Source organism: Miniopterus natalensis, chromosome 17 (genome assembly GCF_054644295.1).
Source record: "Miniopterus natalensis isolate mMinNat1 chromosome 17, mMinNat1.hap1, whole genome shotgun sequence".
NCBI classification, from domain to species: Eukaryota; Metazoa; Chordata; class Mammalia; order Chiroptera; family Miniopteridae; genus Miniopterus; species Miniopterus natalensis.
In genome coordinates, this window is record NC_142097.1 from 6728996 (window position 1) to 6746332 (window position 17337).

Sequence of the window (17337 nt, forward strand, 5' to 3'; positions counted from 1 at the left end):
GAGACAGATGTGAGAAACATTGATTGATTGTCTTCTGCATGCATCCCGACTGGGGATTGAACCCACAACATGGGCATGTGCCCTGATCAGGAAACGAACCTACGCCTTTTGGAGCATGTGAGGATGCTCAGCCAACAGTCACATTGGCCAGGGCTGGGTTTTTATGTTTTAATTTTATTTTTTGTTAATCTTCACCTGAGGATATTTTTTCCATTGATTTTTAGAGAGAGTGGAAGGGAGGAAGGGTGGTGGGGGAGAGAGAGAAACATCTATTGGTTGCTTTCTGCAAGCTCCCCAACCGGGACTGGGCATCGAACCTACAACCTAGGTATGTGCCCTTGGCTGGGAATCAAACCTGCGACCCTTTGGTGCGTGGGCCAGCGCTCTGAGCAACACCAGCCAGGGCATGGGTATTTATGTTCTAAATCAGGAGTTCGCAAAGAGTGGTTCCCGGACCAGCAGCATTGGCAATTTACTGAATCGTAGACTCTAAAGGGTGGGGACCAGCAATCTTTGTGTTAACAAGCCCTCCAAGGGGACTCTGATGTCTGCTCAATCCAGAAAAGTCTCTGCAAGGATATGTGTGAAGAGTGATGCTGAAAAGGATACTCGGCCCTCCTGGACTCTTCTTACCAAAGAAGCCTACCCATAGAACTCTTTAAAACTCATGAAACTGGAACTGCTTACGCTCCCAGTGAAAATGCATTCCACAGAATAAATTCTAGAAAACTAAGTTAAACAGCCTTAGGTGAAGGGTTTCTCCTTGGGTCCCTCCTCTCGATCTGATGGCTGATGGAGATACAGGAAACAACCTATTATTTACAGTTGTGTTCTCCGCAAATAGATGTTAGATAACAATGTATTGAATGGATGTGTGAATTAAGGATGGATATACCGGGTGTCCCAAAACAATATATACACCCTTTAACAGCTGATAGGTCAGTTTTGAAAATGAAATGTATTTTAATAACACTGCCTTTATAATTATTCAAAGTGTGTGTGTACATTATTTTGGGACACCATATATGTACATATGTATCTGTATATACACTCTTCTTATCCTCTAGAGTAGTGATCAGCAAAATATAGCTCACCGCCTGTTTTCATAAAGAAAATTTTGTTTGTGGCCACGCCCATTCGTTTCTATATTGTTTATGGCTGCTTTGGGGCTACAGTGGAAGAATTGAGTAGTTGCAACCAAACAATATGCCCTGCAAATCCTAAAATATTTACTCTTATCCTTTATAGAAAATGTGACTCCTGTTCCAGAGTAATGTTTCTCAAACCATAACGTGCATACAAAGCACCTGGGGAGCTTGTTGAAACGCAGACTGATTTATGGGTGATGCCAGTGCTGCGCATCTGTGGAGTAGCTGGGAGCTGGCGCACTGAGCACAGTGCCGCGCAACAGCGGCAGGGCTCGTGTCTGTGGCCTGTTTCTCTTTGGCTCTCAAGGGTCATTTATGACTCTGCAACTCAAAGCCTGGACCAGACACAGTTGAAGAATAAATCACTTTATTAGGAAAGGTGCCTCCCCCCTAGCTCCTAGGTGCACACTCTTCCAGCTCAGCTTCCCTGTAGGCACTTCTCTCCGAGTTCCTTAAAATTATACAGAATTGTGAGCGCTTATGATTTCTTGTCTCTGTGTCTGTGGTCACGCCTCCCCCACTTGTCCCTCTGGGCAGTCTCCAGCCCAGCTTGTCCTCTCAGTGGCTCTGCAGGAAGCTAAATCTGGAGAAGCAAAGCTACTCCAGCTAGAACCCACTTAGATGGGTTCTCCTTGGTCTTCAGGTTGAACGTCCATACGTAGGTGGGTCCCCGCTGAGAAGTCTTGTACACCGGACACGGATAGACACTGCGGCAATCTTGCTTATCTGCAGGGATGGCCTTGACGAACACCACAGGCATGGGGGGTGTCAGATCCTTTAGTTTTGCCTCCGTAATGACCCCAGCCTGAGGGCAAGAACACAAGAAGAGCCATGCTTAGATCAGACCCAGCGCTCAGCCAGCCAGCCTTCTCCTGGCAGAAGATCCAGGAGATGAGACTGGGAAGGGCTGGCTGCCATAGTTACGCCTACCCCCTCACAGGTACTTGCAACAACCCACGGTGGAATGCATCTGATACTGTTTTCTCGCCTAAATCACTTTTTGAAGGAGGGTTCCAAAAGCTGATATTTTTCATATACAAATTAATCCCTTTGAAGCCTGAGTCTCTCCTAGTTTTATTTTTTGATTAACTCATTTCATAAGCATATTGCATGTAGCTATTTGCCAGATGTTCATGTTAGGTGCTGGAGATTTAAAGATGAGTAAGCCATCTATCAGCAAATGCTTTAGTTTTTTTTTTTTTAAATATTGATTTCAGAGAGGAAGGGAGAGGGAGAGAGAGATAGAAACATCAATGATGAGTCACTGATCGGCTGCCTTCTGCATGCCCCCCACTGGGGATCAAGCCCGAAATCCAGGCACGTGTCCTGACTGGGAATCGAACCTCGATTTCCTGGATCCTAAGTCGATGCTCAACCTCTGAGCCATGCCGGCTGGGCAGATTTTAAGACTTTGGTTATGTCCTGTTCCACTTCCTTATGTGACCTCATCCCCCCTCTAGAGCATTTTGACTTTTGAGCCGAGGAAGCTATGCTCTATCTTTACTCATGGAACAGGGACCTGTCCTTTTGTAGCTTTCCCGTTGGAGCCTCTCTATGGCTTTCTGAGATGTCTCAATAGAGCTTTCTAGGGCAGTTTTCCTACTAGTCCTGAGAAATGTCATGAGGATCAAAAGGGTTCCTTATCAAATAAGCTTGAGAAATGGTTCTACCATGCCCTGGACTTGCAGCCTTACAGGATACTGAAGACAAGGAGAAGCCCTAGCAGTACAGAAAACAGTGTAATTTTACTTAACCTAGTGTTTCCCAAATTTATTTGACAACAGGACCCTTTTCTCTGCAACCTATTCATTTCCTATTGCACAAGTGTTTTATGAAACATACTTTGGAAAATGCTGATACTGAGTGATTCTCAGATTCTTTGAGTATGTCCAGGTGACTCTGAGCCCCTTATGCTATGAATAGAGTTTGGTTTATTTTCTATGAAATGTATTGAAAGGTAGGGATGCACCTTTTAACTTCTGTTAGAGGCCAATATGAGGCATGATGAGTGACAGAACTAAGGGAAACCCCCTTCCCATCCCCCTCAACTGAATGTTTATGGCAGTGGGAGCCGGGGTAGAACTTTTGTTCTCCACATGCCATAAAACCAACCCTTTAAAAATGTACAGTTCAGTGTTTTTTAATGTATAATCATCACTTTGTGATTCAGAACATTTTTATTTCCCTCCAGGAAACCGTAACCATTCGCAATCACCATTAATAGTGGGGTGTTGACCTCTCCAATTACTATGATTGAATTCTCTACTTGAATGGCATGGTTTTTCCACCTGTTTACTTTCAAGCTATTTGTGTCTTTGAATCTAAAGTTTGTGTCTTGTAGAGAGCATATAGTTGGATCATATAAAAGAATCCATTCTGTCATTCCTTCCCTTTTAAATTTAGTGTTTAATCCATTTATTTATGTAATTACTGATGAGGTAAGACTTACATCTGCCATTTTACTATTTGTTTTCTATATGTCTTGTGTCTTTTTTGATCCTCTGTTCCTCCATTAATGCCTTCTTTTGTATTAAATCGATATATAGTGGTATAATATTTTAATTCCCTTGCTATTTATTTTACTATATTTTAAAATTATTTTCTTAGTGGTTTATAAATCTTAACTTATAAAAATCTGTTCCAGGTTAATACCAACTAAATTTCAGTAGTATACAAAAACCTTTACTCCTATATAGTTCTATTCCTTCCCTTTCCTATGCCTAAGAACTTGTATTTTTTTCATCATACAAATTACATCTTTATACATTTTATGCCTATCAACACAGATATATAAGTAGTGCTTTATGCAGTTGTCCTTTAAGTCAAACAGGAGAAAAAAAGTTACAAGCAAAAATTCACTTATATTGTCTTTTATATTTACATATGCAATTACCTTTACTGGTACTCTATTTCTTCATGTGACTTGAGTTACTGTCTAGGGTCCATTCCTTTCATCCTGAAAGACTTCCTTTCATATTTTTGGTAGGGCTAGTCTGCTAGTAATTAATTGTCTCTTTCATATAAAAAATAAATCTGGGAATATCTTAATTTCTCCTTCATTTTTGAAAGATATTTTTGCTGGATATAGAATTCTTGGCTGATGGTCTTTTTCTTTCAGCACTTCGACTATGTAATTCTACTGCCTTCTGGCCTTCATGGTTTCTTATGAGAAATCAGCAACTAACATCATTGAGGACCTCTTGTAAGTTATGAATTGCTTTTCTCTTGCTGCTTTCAAGATTCTCTGTTTGTCTTTATGTTTTAACAGTTTGATTAAACATATCTAGGTATGGATATCTAAGTTTATTTTATTTGGATTTTGTTGAGCTTCTTGGATGTGCACATTAATATTTTTCATCAAATTTGGAAAGTGTTGGCCATTATTTTCTTCAAATACTTTTTCTTTTTTCTCTTCTCTCCTTCTGGGACTCATACTATGCATATGTCGGTATGCTTTATGGTGTTTCTCAGGTCTCCAAAATGTTCATTTTTCTTCATTTTTTTTGCTTTCTGTTTCTCAGATTGGATAAACTCAATTGATTGTTTCCCAGTTTAGTGATTCTTGCCTACTGGAATCTGTTGAATTCCTCTATTGACTTTTTATTTCAGGTATTATACTTTTCAACTCCAGAGTTACTATTTTATTTATTTATTTATTATTTATTTATTAATTTATTTATTTTAATCCTCACCCAAGGATATGCTTATTGATTTTAGAGAGAGGGGAAGGGGGGGGGAGAGAAATATTGATGTGAGAGAGAACATTGATTGGTTGTCTTCCATATGTGCGTGAACTGGGAATTGAACACCCAACCTTTTGGTATATGGAACAATGCTCCAACCAACTGAGCCACACAGCCAGGGCAGAGTTACTATTTTTTTAAAAATAAATTCTATCTTTTCATTAATATTCTCTATTCAGTGAGACACTGTTCACATACTTCCCTTTAGCTCTTTAGACCTGGTTTCCTTTAGTTCTTTGAATATATTTAAAATAGCTGATTAAAAGTCATTGTCTAGTATGTCCAGGTTCTGACTTCCTTAAGGACTGTTTCTGTTGACTGCTTTTTTCTGTGTGTATGGGCCATTCCTTTTTGTTTCTTTGCATATCTTATAATGTTTTGTTGAAAACTGAACATTTTACTTTTTTATCTATTAAATTTTTAAAATTAAAGGTCTTTATAGAACAACATCAAGACTCTAGATTCAGCTGCCAAGGAGACCCTGTTATGCTGTGGGTACTGGCTGGGTCATGGCAGGTGTCTCTGGCTTTCCACCAGAAGTGTGAAAATGTTCTGAGATGGGAGTGGTGGGCAGTATCCCATCTTTGGGTTCCACAATGCTCACATGGTCACACAGGGGCTTCTTAGGGCTTATCTTACCACTTGGGTACCAAGGAAGCACGATCTTCACTTTGATGCCCAGCACACCCTGCCTGAGCAGCACATGGTGCATGGCAATGTCAATGTAGTAGTTAACAGGGTCTCCGTTGTGGATCATCAGACCATCGATAAACTTCATGGACTTAGCTCTCTGCCCTCAGAGTTTCCCAGACACCATGACCTTGCAGCCTTTGGCCCCACTCTCCATGATGAACTGAAGCACATCATAGCAGCCCCTCCACACAGCAAGGCCTCCTAGGAGTTTGTAATGCAGAGACTCTGCCTGGGCAATGGCACACAGATCGTCTGTGGCCACCTTTTCAGCATTAAGCTCTACACTGCCTCAGAGAAGCCAAACCTTTTCTGAACCTCAGCAGTCAATTCCTGAGTCCTTCAGCCCTTCTCACCAAGAACATTATGCATCCTGGTGGCCAAAATAATAATTTCTGTCCTGGTTGGTTTGTAACTCAGAACTCAACTCAAGAGTAGCCATCTTCAGCCAGCTCCTGAGTGAGAAACTGATTCAGTTCAGCTTTGAAGACACCATCAGCAACAAACTTCCTCTTCTTGGAAATTTGCCCCACCATCTTGCCACTGTGCACCGCCGAAAGGAAAAGTGAAAACTGAGCATTTTAAATAATAAAATGGGGAAACTCTGGAAATCAGATCTCCTTCCATAGCATTTGTTGTTGTTGTTTAGTGACTCTTCTGAACTGATTCTTTAAAATCTGTATTCTTTTTCATGTGTGGCCACAGAATTGTCCTGCTCAGTTAGTGGTCAGCAGATAATTGCACACAGATTTTTTAAAAAAAACCTGGAACCAATAAATCTCACAGTCTTTGCTTAGGGGTTGTGTGTGTGTATTGGGGGCATGCCTTCAATGCTCAGCCAGGCAGTTTAAAACTCTGCCTTAGCATTCCTTCCTGCTTGCAGAGAGCCTCGAGGTTAGCTAGAGGTGAGAGCTTATGGCCTTCTCAAGTGTTTTTTGAGCAAGTGCATCACCCTGGGCATGTGCACATCTCTGCATATGGCCATGGCCTTCTAGGTTTCCAGGAACATTTTGGAAGTTTCTCATTTCCCAGCTTCTCCTTTTAAGCTTTTTAGTCATCCTGTTATTTGTTCAGGCAAGCTTCAGTGTTAAACAGTAAATGCCCTTGAGGAAAGGCTATTGCCCTGAGTGAGCTCCAACTCAGGGCAAGTAAAGAAAAATTTGTGAGTGGGGTCTCCCAAGAAGTCACCAGATAGGGAAAATAATCACAGTTTTCCGGGAATGCGGCTTCAAAGACACTACAGCTCCCTCCAGTGGCTGCTAGGTTGCTCTTTTCACTGTGACTGGTCTGTTGGATGTCAAGGGTACCAGAGTTTGGGGGAGAAGGGATGGAAATAGGGCAAGTTAAAAGGCCACAAAGCTTGCTCTTCTTAGTGAGATTCAGCCATTTTCTCTCAATAAACACCCCTTGGATTGCTAAAAGCCTTTGTTTAATTCCCAGAGTTCTGAAAATGGTGATTCTGACAAATTATTTTTGGCCAATGCTCTCACTGTTTTACGGAGGAGAGGGTTTTGGACATCCTTACTCTTACATTTTTGCTAAAATCTTTCTGGGACAGATGCTGTGAGAACAAGAGTTTTTGGTAGGCAGGCATTGCTTTTTGGAAAGTTTTTATTATTAGTACATAGAAACAAGGTAATGAAGAATTGGAGGTAGGTGATTGGAATCAATATCCTCCCTCAACAGTGCCACTGCTATTCCTTTGGAGCTTCTTTCCTATTTCTTTGTACTTCTCTCATTTTGGTGTTTTTGGTATCCTAGCTCTGGCTCTCCCTGCACCACCCTACCCTAATACAATCCACGTGTGATCTCCACTAACAGAATCTTATACAAACGTTCAGCGTTCAGCTAGAGAGAGGGAAGTCAGCTTCCTTCTCGAGGTTCAGACTGTTTAAAAACACTGTTCCACTTTACTGTCCTTTCTGTTGGCTCCTGCTTGGCTTCCTGGGGCTGGCATAACAAATTGCCACAGACTTGGTGGCTTGATACAACAGAAATGTATTCTTTTAAGCTCTGAAGGCCAGAAGTATTTTTTTTTAAATAAATTTTTATTGATTTTAGAGGGAGAGCTTCGAAGGGACAGGGAGAGAGAGAGATAGAAACATTGATCGGCTGCCTCCTGCACCCTCCCTACTGGGGATGGAGTCCTCAACCTGGGCATGTGTGCCCTGATGGGGAACTGAACTGGTGACCTCTTGGTGCGTGGGTCAATGCTCAACCACTGAGCCACACCAGCTGGGCAAGGCCAGAAGTCTTAAATCAAGGTATAGGTAATGTTGGTTCCTTCTGTCCCATGCCGCTTCCTAGCTTCTGGTGGTTGCTGGCAATCCTTGCATTCCCTGGGCTGCAGATGCAGCCCTCCAATCTCTGCCTCCACCTTCACAGGACATTCTTTTCTATGTCTCCGATATGGCCTTCTTACACTGAGGATTTAGGTCCTACTCTAGCATGACCCTAATTCCAAATAAGGTCGCATTCTGAGGTCCTGGGTGGACTTGAATTTTGGAGGGACACTATTCAACCCAGGATAGCTCTACATGTCAGTTTACATGGCCTTCTAGGATCTTCTAGACCTTCTAACAGTTTTTCCCCATTATCTTGATACTGACTGCTAAGAATAGTTTAGTGTCACTTGCCAAGTGGGATATTTGACTGAGAACTCTTTCCAGACCACATGTATAACAAATGTAAATTTGTTTAGAGTTATCCATTTTTGTTTATGTCATTTATCTCAGTCGTCTGTGCTTGTTTACCAGCTTTCTATCCATTATAAACATCTCCAATCTTATGATGACTCGAATTTTTATTAGTCTTCAGTAAGGAATCCTTTCAAAATATCACTTTAAGTGATTATCTACTGGCTCCCCTTTGCTGAAGGGATTCCTGTCCTCCTAGAGCTCATGAATGAGAAGAGTGGACCAGGGAGGTGAAATGATACCCCAGGTTACACAGCAGCAGATAGAGCTGACTCCAACACCTTCTGAGCACTCCCTGTATGCCTGGAGCTGTTCCAAGTGTCTTGCACATGAACTCATTTCATTTTCACGGCAACTCAATTTCCCCACACAATAGCTGAGTAAACTGAGATTTGGAGAAGTAGACTTATATCCCCAGGTCACAGAATTAAATGATGGTGCTCGGAATCGGATCCAGCCTGCCTGGTTCCAGAGCTGTGGCTTTTAACCACTCTTCCCTTCTCACTCTGCCAAGCCTGTGCTCTTTGCCCGGTCCCTGGTGGCATAAAAATGGCTTGTCAGCCTCAAGGAAAGATGATCCAGGTCAAAAGGTTCAGGGGCATCCCTTTTAGTAATCACACTTTATGGGAGGCAGTGTGTAGTTAATCAGCCCCCAGAGGATGTCCCGTGGCTCATCCCGGGACTTACCTGTGCGTCCCAGCGAGCACCTTCCATGAAGAGGCCGTGGATGTAGGCTCCTTCCCGAGGAGGGCTTCTGAATTCCTCTCTGTTCTTCTTTGTCACGTCACATTGCAGGGCCATCTGGTCCAGCGGCCACTCGTTCTTGCGGGCCATGGATTGCATGATGGCCGTCAGGAAGGACTGGGGGTTGAAGAAGCCCGTCAGCCACACAGTGGAGGGCATTGCAAAGTCACCCATCCAAGCCTCCAGCTCCTTGACTCGGCTGAGCAGGTCCAAAAACCAGGCGGCCAGGCCTGCCGTGGAAGGGTAGGCCCGCCTGGCCCAGGGCTCTGGCACCGTGTCCAGGTACAGGTTGCTCTGTAAGTTCTCCATGTCACTGGTCATGGTCAGCTCCCCCTGAAGACAAAGAATGAGAGGAGAAGGTGAGGGGCAAGTTCCCACAAACAACCAGCCTTAGGGACTTCCGGCTCCTGCCCTCAGGAAGACAGGAGATGACCCCAGAGGTGGGTGACACAGGTTTGTCTCAGAGGCTAGTCTTTCAAAACTCTCCCTGCCCAGCGATCTCGGGGTCTACGTCTATCTACTGGCGGTAGAGGCCCGGTCCACTGCGGGCCTCAGACCACCTGCGGGTTCCAGGCTGACTCAACCCTGCCCTCAAACTTGACCTCCATGGCTCTGCGCCGGCCTTGCAGCAGCCCCGCAGGCTTTTTCATGCAGCTTAGACACACAAGGGTAAGTTTAATTTGGAGATGGTTTTCAATAGAAACCTTTCTTTACAAATTTCATCTAGCCATTGGAAGAGGGTTCCTGAAAGTTGCCTAATAGTTAGATTTCTGAAGGAAATCTTTGATTAGAGGGAATATAGATCCTCAGTCCTTGACTTCTCATGTGCATGAGGAATACTAATCTCTCATTCTTTTTTCTTGTAATGTCTTTGGTATGAAGTTAGTTCTGGCCTCATAAAATTTGTTGGGCAGTGTTCCCTCTGCTTTTATTTATAAACTTTTTATTTTGAGATAATTGTAGATACACATGCAGTTTTAAGAAAAAATACAGACCGTTTCCCCCAATGGAAACATCTTGCAAAACTATAGTACAATAGGCCAAACAGGATACCGATACCGATACAATCAGACACAAAACATTTACATCACCACAAGGATTCCTTGTGTAGTCCCGCCAACCTTTCCCGTCTCATCCTTTCTGTAGCCCCTAGTAACCACCAACCTAGTCTCCATTTCTGTAATTTTGTCTTTTTAGGAATGCTGTGTCATTGGAATCATAGAGTTTGAAACCCTTTGGGATTGCCTTTTTTCACTCAGCATAATTCTCTGAAAATTTATCCATGTTTTTGCATATACCAAATAGTTCATTCCTTTTTATTACGGAGTAGTATTCCATGGTCTATGTGGTGGCCAGAATAACAGCCCCTCCCAGCTTTTTATTCTGTTTTGGGTGTCTATCCCTCCTCCAATACCACACAGTCTTAATTACTGTACCTATATGCTGTAATAAGTCTTGAAATTAGGTAAACTACTTTTCCCTACTTTATTCTTCTTTTTCAAAATTGTTTTCACTCTTCTAGTTGCTTTGTTTTTATATATAACTTTTAGAATAATCTCTGTATCTACCAAAGGTTCTTGCTGGGATTTTTATTGAAATTGCATTAAACCTGTATATCAGTTTGAATAGAACTGACATCTTTACTGTGTTGTTACAATCCATGAACAATTGTATGGTCCTCCATTTATTTATATATTCTTTAATTTCTTTTACCAGTGTTTTATAGTTTTGAGCATACAAGTCATTTATTTATTAGTTTTATAAGTATTTCGATTTTTGAATTGTTAAAGTGGTTCAAGTTTTTGTGTCTATGTTTTCATTACTTGTATATAGAAATATTATTAATTTTTGTGTTTATCTTGTATCCTGTGACCTTTCTGAATATTTTTGGTACTTTTTTTTTAGCACTTTAAAGATATCTCTTTACTGTCTTCTGCTTGCATAGCTTCCTACAAACTGCTGTCATTTTTTTGCTCCTTTGTATATATTTTAAATTTTTTCCTCTGGCAGATTTTAAGATTTTTCTTTACCCCTGGGTTTTAGAAACTTTATTATGAAGTATCTTTACATAGTTTTTATTAGGCTTGTTGTATGGGGCTTGTTGTACCTGTGGGCTTTTAGTTTTCATAAAATTTGCAGAAATGTGGCCTTAATTCTTCAAGTACTTTTTTTTCTGTCTACTTTCCCCTGCCTCCTAGGACTCCAATTGCACATACGTTAGATGACCTGACATTATTCCAGAGGTCACTGATGCTTCATTTACTTATTTTCAGTATTTTTTTCCTTTGCCCCTCGTTTGGACAGTTTTATTGCTCGGTTTTCATCATTACTGATTTTTCCTTCTGCAGCACCTAATTAGTTGTTATCTTCCAAAGGTGGGTTTTTTTTTTTTTCATTTCAGATAATGTATTTTTCATCTCCATGTATTTCACTGGGTCTTTTTTTATATCTTTGTTTTCTATTTCATCATGTTTTTATTTCCTCCTATCTTCTTGAACGTATAGAGCAAACTCATAATAGTTGTCTTAACGTCTTTGTCTACTAATTCCATCGTCTCTGCCATTTCTTGCTTCATTTCAACCGATCAGCATTTCTCCTGGCTATGAACCATATTGTCCTGCTTCTTTACATGCCTGTCATTTGTTTATTTCATGTCAAATGCTGTGAATTTTACATAGTGAGTGCTGGATTTTGCTGTATTCCTTTAAAGAGTGCTAGAGTTTATTTTTTCCTGTAGTTAACTCACTCGAAAACAATGAATCTGTCAGAAGCATGCATTTTGGCTTTGAGTGTGTTGGTGGGAAGAGAGGAGGGTCTGGACCAGCTTTTAGTTTAGGTCCAATTTAGCTGTGCCACTGAGAATCCTCCCTGATATCATATGTTGTGTGAGTTTTTTCTTCTCTGACTACTGGGAACACAATCTATTCTCAGCTTTGTGTGAGCTCTGATAGTCGTTTTCACTGCTCCTTTCTGATGGTCTTTCCAAGCTTCAGGTAGTTTTTTCTTACTCGTGTGCAGAGCAGTAGCCAGCCAAAGTCTCCAGGGATGTGTCTGCAGATCTCTGGAGCTCTTTCTCCGTGCAGCTCCCTGCCTTAGGCATTCTACTGTGCAAACTGTACCTTGGCCTCTGTAAACTCTGTTGTCTCCTCAGTTCAGCAGAACTGTGGGGCTCTTTCCTGAAACTTCTTCCCCATAGTAAGTTTGTGCAATGAGGGGCTCATTCAATGAAGGGAAACTTTCCCTGTTTCTTTCAAGTATCACAGTGCTGTGGCACCTGTCTGATATCTGAAAACTGACATTTTTCATATATTGTCTAGTTTTCTAGTTAAGGTAAATCTGTTTTGTTGGCCACAAAAAGAAAACCAGATAAGTCACTTTTAAGCATCATTTCAATACTTCACAAAAGTTACTATTGCAATTGTAAAATTTTTCTTTTGTAATCAGAGCCTATCTCTGTTTGGGCCAAAAAAAGAACTCTAAATGTGGAAAAGGAATTATTGAAAAACTTAAAGCCATCGAGAATAATCCAAGCCAAGGACTCTTAATGGACTGATAACCGTGCATGCAATTGTCTAAATCCCTGGTTTATAAAGGCAAGCACACTGAATTCTTCACAGGCTGCCCAGTATTTGCAGTGCGAACACACAAATTACACACGCTGAGGAGTGAATGGGTGCAGGTGGCTGGTTGACCTCCCTGCCCCTTCCCTACATCACCTTTGCACTTAGACCCACAGCAACACAGCGAGGGCTACACTAATTTTTTCCTCCCAGAAATGTATAACAATTAGAAGAGTTCTTGCCTGATGAGTTTACAGTTTAACTGAGGAAACAGAGTTTATATTTGTGGAAAGGCTTGAGCAGTGCCAGAGGTACAGGCACGCCAGCACATTGACCCAGGGACGAAGCTTGGTCTCTGTGTGGCGCAGGTGTGGAAGCGTACAGCGAACACGGTCAGGTGGTACCGGCCAGAGAAAGGCTTATGCATAGGGTACATTTACAGGTGTGTTTTTAAGATGGGAAGAGCCATAGCTGTGCCAGGAGGCTAGGGGATGGCTGTGGCAGAGATGTGTCCTGACAGCCTGGGGGCCTGCGTCATGCAGGGGGCAGCGGCCGAGCCCAGTGTGTTCTCGGGAGGCGGGAGGGTTGGCAGGCCCAAGTCGGCGGTTCTCAACTCTCCTTTTCTAACAAACACAGTGGGTGATGCCCATAAACAGGACACAGTCCCGGTGCCCTGCAGATTTGTAGCTACTTCCCTTCGCTCATTCATCAAAGAGAATCTTAATCAGGTGAGTGAAAGTGATAAAGGGGCAAAGCAAGGCGAAGCCACGGACAGGATGCATTGGCGCGCCATGGAGCCCGGGAAGGTGGAGAGGGTAGGGGCCGGAACCACTGGGTCCACATCAGTCAGGCTAGTACAGCAACTTGTCCGTGGGGGCAGCTACATCCCTCAGAGCTGACAGGTGAGAAACCCCTGCTATGGACTGAATGGTGTCACCTGAAGTTTGTGTGTTGAAGCGCTAACTAGCCTGCATGTGACTATACTGGAGATAGGGCTTCAGGAGGTAATTAAGGTTAAATGAGGTCATCAGGGAGACCCTAGTCTAATAGGATTGATGGCCTTATAAGAAAGAAGAGGAAGATCAATCTCTGTCTCTCTCTCAATATTCCTCCCTCCCTCTCCCCCGGCATGTGAGTACACAGAGAGAAGGTGGCCCTGTGCAAGCCAGGAAGAGGGCTTTCACCAGAAACCTAATCAGCCAGAACCTCGATCTTGGACTTCCAGCCCCCAGAACTGTGAGAATATAATGTCTGTTGCGTGAGCCCTCCAGTCCGTGGTATTTTGTTACGGCAGCCAGAACAGACTAATACACGCCAGAGAAGAGAGTCGGAAGAGAGGCCAATGGGAGGAGTATTTGCAATGGACTGAAACCAGGGCCTTTAAGAGCTGCAAACCATTTGGTGGGGCGGGGCTTTGATTCATCTTTGGGGCAGGATGAGGGTCTCTTTTTTTCTGGAAAAACTACCTGATATTCTCCCTAGAGGACACAGCTGCTGGGCAAGTCCTTACCCATTGTTTTGGGCCTTACATCACATTCTACACAGATGCTTTAGGTCTACTGTGTCCAACCCAATAACCCTTAGTCCAACTGAAGAGCTATTTAAGTGCAAGTGAATTAAAATTATAAAATTAAATATCAGCTCCTTAGTCACAGTAGCTACATTTTGCATGCTCAATAGCCACATGTGAGCTTATTAGCACAGATGGAACATTCCCATCATCACAGAAAGTTCTATTGGACAAATCAGGTCTAAACAGAAAGGCTGAGTTTTCTGTTTGGCAATGTAAACTGTATGTGTGTTTGTGCCAGGGCTATGTTAAAAATCCTATATATTGCAGGTGTTGTTGTTTTTTTTAAATTATTTTATAGATTTTTAGAGAGAGAGAGGAAGGGGAGAGAGAGAGGGGAGAGAAGGGGGGAGAAAAACATTGATTTGTTGCTCCACTTACTTCTGCATCATTGAGTGCTTCTTGTATGTGTCCTCATGGGGGATTGAACCTGCAGCCTTAGTGCATCGGGATGATGCTCTAACCACTGAACCACCCTGCCAGGGCCTCTATATTGCAATTTAATAAAATATGTCATTGGGTATACTGTTGTACAAACTTGCTTGCCACACTGTAGTTAAGAAGACATGTAGACATATCAAGACTCATTACAAAAAAATAAAGTCCAATAGACTTTTTTTTTTTTTTTAAAAGATATAAGCCCTACTTATTTTTCTTTTTAACATAAAAATTCTAAGAAGTTGTCAATGGCCATTTTACTTACATGATTATACAATGCTTTTATAAAAAATACAGCAAAATAAATTAGATTTTCTGAAAAAATGTGGGGTTTTGTTAAATCTGGGTGCATCTATGGAACTGTGCCGTGCAGGTGAATGCTGTCTGCCGCGTGGGTTGCTGGGAGTAAGTGTCCCCCGTCCTGGAGTCGTCCCATGACATGGACTAGCAGAACTGGCTCGGCAGTACTGGAAACAGTGGGATGCAATGTCCCTGTCCTTTGGCACCCCTCCTGGGGCTGTGGCAGAGTGAAACAAACAGGGATAGACAGACGGGACCGGCTCTGCCAGCCGCTGCCATCTGCTTGTACAGAGAAGTCCCGTGGTCCCGGCTCTCTCCCCGGCTGAGTCCACCCTTACTCCGTGCCACCAGGCCTCCTACAACCATGTGCCGCTTCAGACACAGCGCTGTCACCTGAGCACCCACTTCTCCGAGTTCCGAGTTCCACTGTAACAAGGAATGACGTGCTTAAGGTTAAAATATACGTAATAGAGCGGGTTTTTAGGGCAGTGAAGTTATTCTCTAAGACACCAGGATGGTGGGTACATGTCATGACACATGTGTCCAAATCCACCGAATGCAGAGCATCAGGAGCCAACCCTAATGCAAACTACGGTCCCTGCTTGGGGCACTGTGATGAGTCCCAGCAGGCTCATCAGTTGTAACAAGCGGACCGTCTGGTGGGCTGTGGATCGTGGGGACAACTGTGCATGGAGGGGGCAGAGGGTGTTGGGAATGCGCTGTGCCTTCTGCACAATTTTGCTGTAAACCCAAAAATGCTCTAAAAAGAAAATCTGATAATGAAAAATATATGCAATACTTACATTTTAACACCCTTCAGAAACCCGAAATCACTTTGATAACAGAGGAACTTAAAATGTGTAACTTGGCTTTCTTAAAAATTGCTCACATCTGCTTATATATGATTATAACTTATTGTGACAATGATTTTGCATTTACTAGTTGAATGTACGAGTGATGGAGCCTTAGAAAAGGTGCGATCGTTTAGGTTTTGTCAGTTTGAGAGTGAAGCAGGGGCTGGGAAAAGAAGAGATCACTGGCCTTGTGGTTCTGTTTCTGAGCTCAGATGTTCCCATGACCTGGAGCAGAAGCGGAAATGACTCATCTTCAGAGGAGGGGCCCAGGAGAAATGAGAGAGCGCTGCCCTGGATTCCCCTAGTGTACCTTGTGTCCCTCTCTTAGGAGAGCAATATATCTACAGACTCTAGGACAGCATTTCCTGAAAGGTGTTCAGAAAAAATCAGTTTACTAAGATGCTGTCAGATTGGCGGAGGCTGGAGTGGGCAGACGGGAAGTTCTGTGGCAACTCTGGGCAGTTAGGCCCTTCTTAGACTCAAGCTGTGCTAGCATAGGAACTCCTGCTTCCATTCGCTCAAGCCCAAGTTCTCCACATTCTGATGGAGGGGGGCCAGGCTCCTCCTGCTTGGGTCCCAGGTCCCAGGTCCCAGGTCCCAGGTCCCAGGTCCCAGGTCCCAGGTCCCAGGCCCTAGGCCCCAGGTCCCAGGTCAACAGTCAACAAACAGAAAACTTATGAAGAAAACACTGAATCCTGCTCTTGAGAAAATGACCCATTTCAGGCTCCTGTGACTTGCTTGCTACCTGTCAGCATTTCAGGAAAATCTCGGAGAAGTAAAGGATGGGGGTACCTCATGGTGGATGTGGGGGCTGTCTGGCTGTGACCTTACCCATTAATTCATCCCTATAAATAAGTGCTCTCAGAAACTTTCTTTGCTATGATATAGAATAAAAGCCTTATTTTTCTGGTAAGCCTTCATTGCTTTAAGTCAGTGAGCTTGTTAAAAGCTCAGATTCGTAGGCTCCTGTCCAAACCTCAGAATTTCAGCCTCTGGAGGGCCAGGACGGCCTGTTTGGAAGGGGCACCGCTGGTGCGCCTGATGCTGGTGCTCTGGGCTTGCCGGCGTGCGGCTGACATCAATCTACAGGAGCAGCAACTCCCATGTGCTTCCTTCTTCAGAGGCTGCTGGCTGCACCCTGTCCTGAGGGTCAGCTCCTGTCTGCTTTTCCCTGCCGATGAAGATGGTCTTTGCAATCAGCTTTCATTTGTATAAAACACGGGAGGTGGGGAGATGGGGAGGGAGGCAGGAATGATATGGGTTCCACCCCTTCCAGGCTGGCTTCCAGGCTGAGAACTATTTTTTATTATTCAAATGTTTGATGGCATCAGACTTCTCCCCTATGCTTCAGTGGCTGATTATCCCTTCTGATTGTCAAAATTTGTTTCTAAAGCATAAATGAAACACTGGATTTCAAAGATTCTGATCCACCTGGGGATTCTGATGGAGTGTGGCCAGAAGATTGAAGGCATCTGGGCTGGGGCAGCCGCCTGCTGAGTGGTGACTAAATCATTATAGGGCCAAAGCACGGCACGCCTCTCAGACCTGTGCTGTTAAGTCCACACACAGTGGATCAGAGTAAAAGAGCTGGAGT

The 17337-nt window shown here is 43.3% G+C and overlaps 1 protein-coding gene and 1 pseudogene across 1 annotated transcript in view; both read right to left on the reverse strand.

Annotated features, from left to right (window-relative positions):
* Window positions 1-1725: 1725 nt before the first annotated feature.
* The window catches only part of DNAH9 (dynein axonemal heavy chain 9), a 295671-nt gene continuing 280059 nt past the window's right edge, over window positions 1726-17337 (reverse strand). The window contains exons 68-69 of the mRNA XM_087825845.1: window positions 8965-9354; window positions 1726-1953 (exon numbers count right to left, since the gene is read on the reverse strand). Coding sequence (XP_087681971.1) covers window positions 1726-1953; window positions 8965-9354 — 618 coding nt within the window. The remainder of the gene's footprint in view (window positions 1954-8964; window positions 9355-17337) is intronic.
* Window positions 5376-6138, reverse strand: LOC107544607 (small ribosomal subunit protein uS3 pseudogene; annotated as a pseudogene).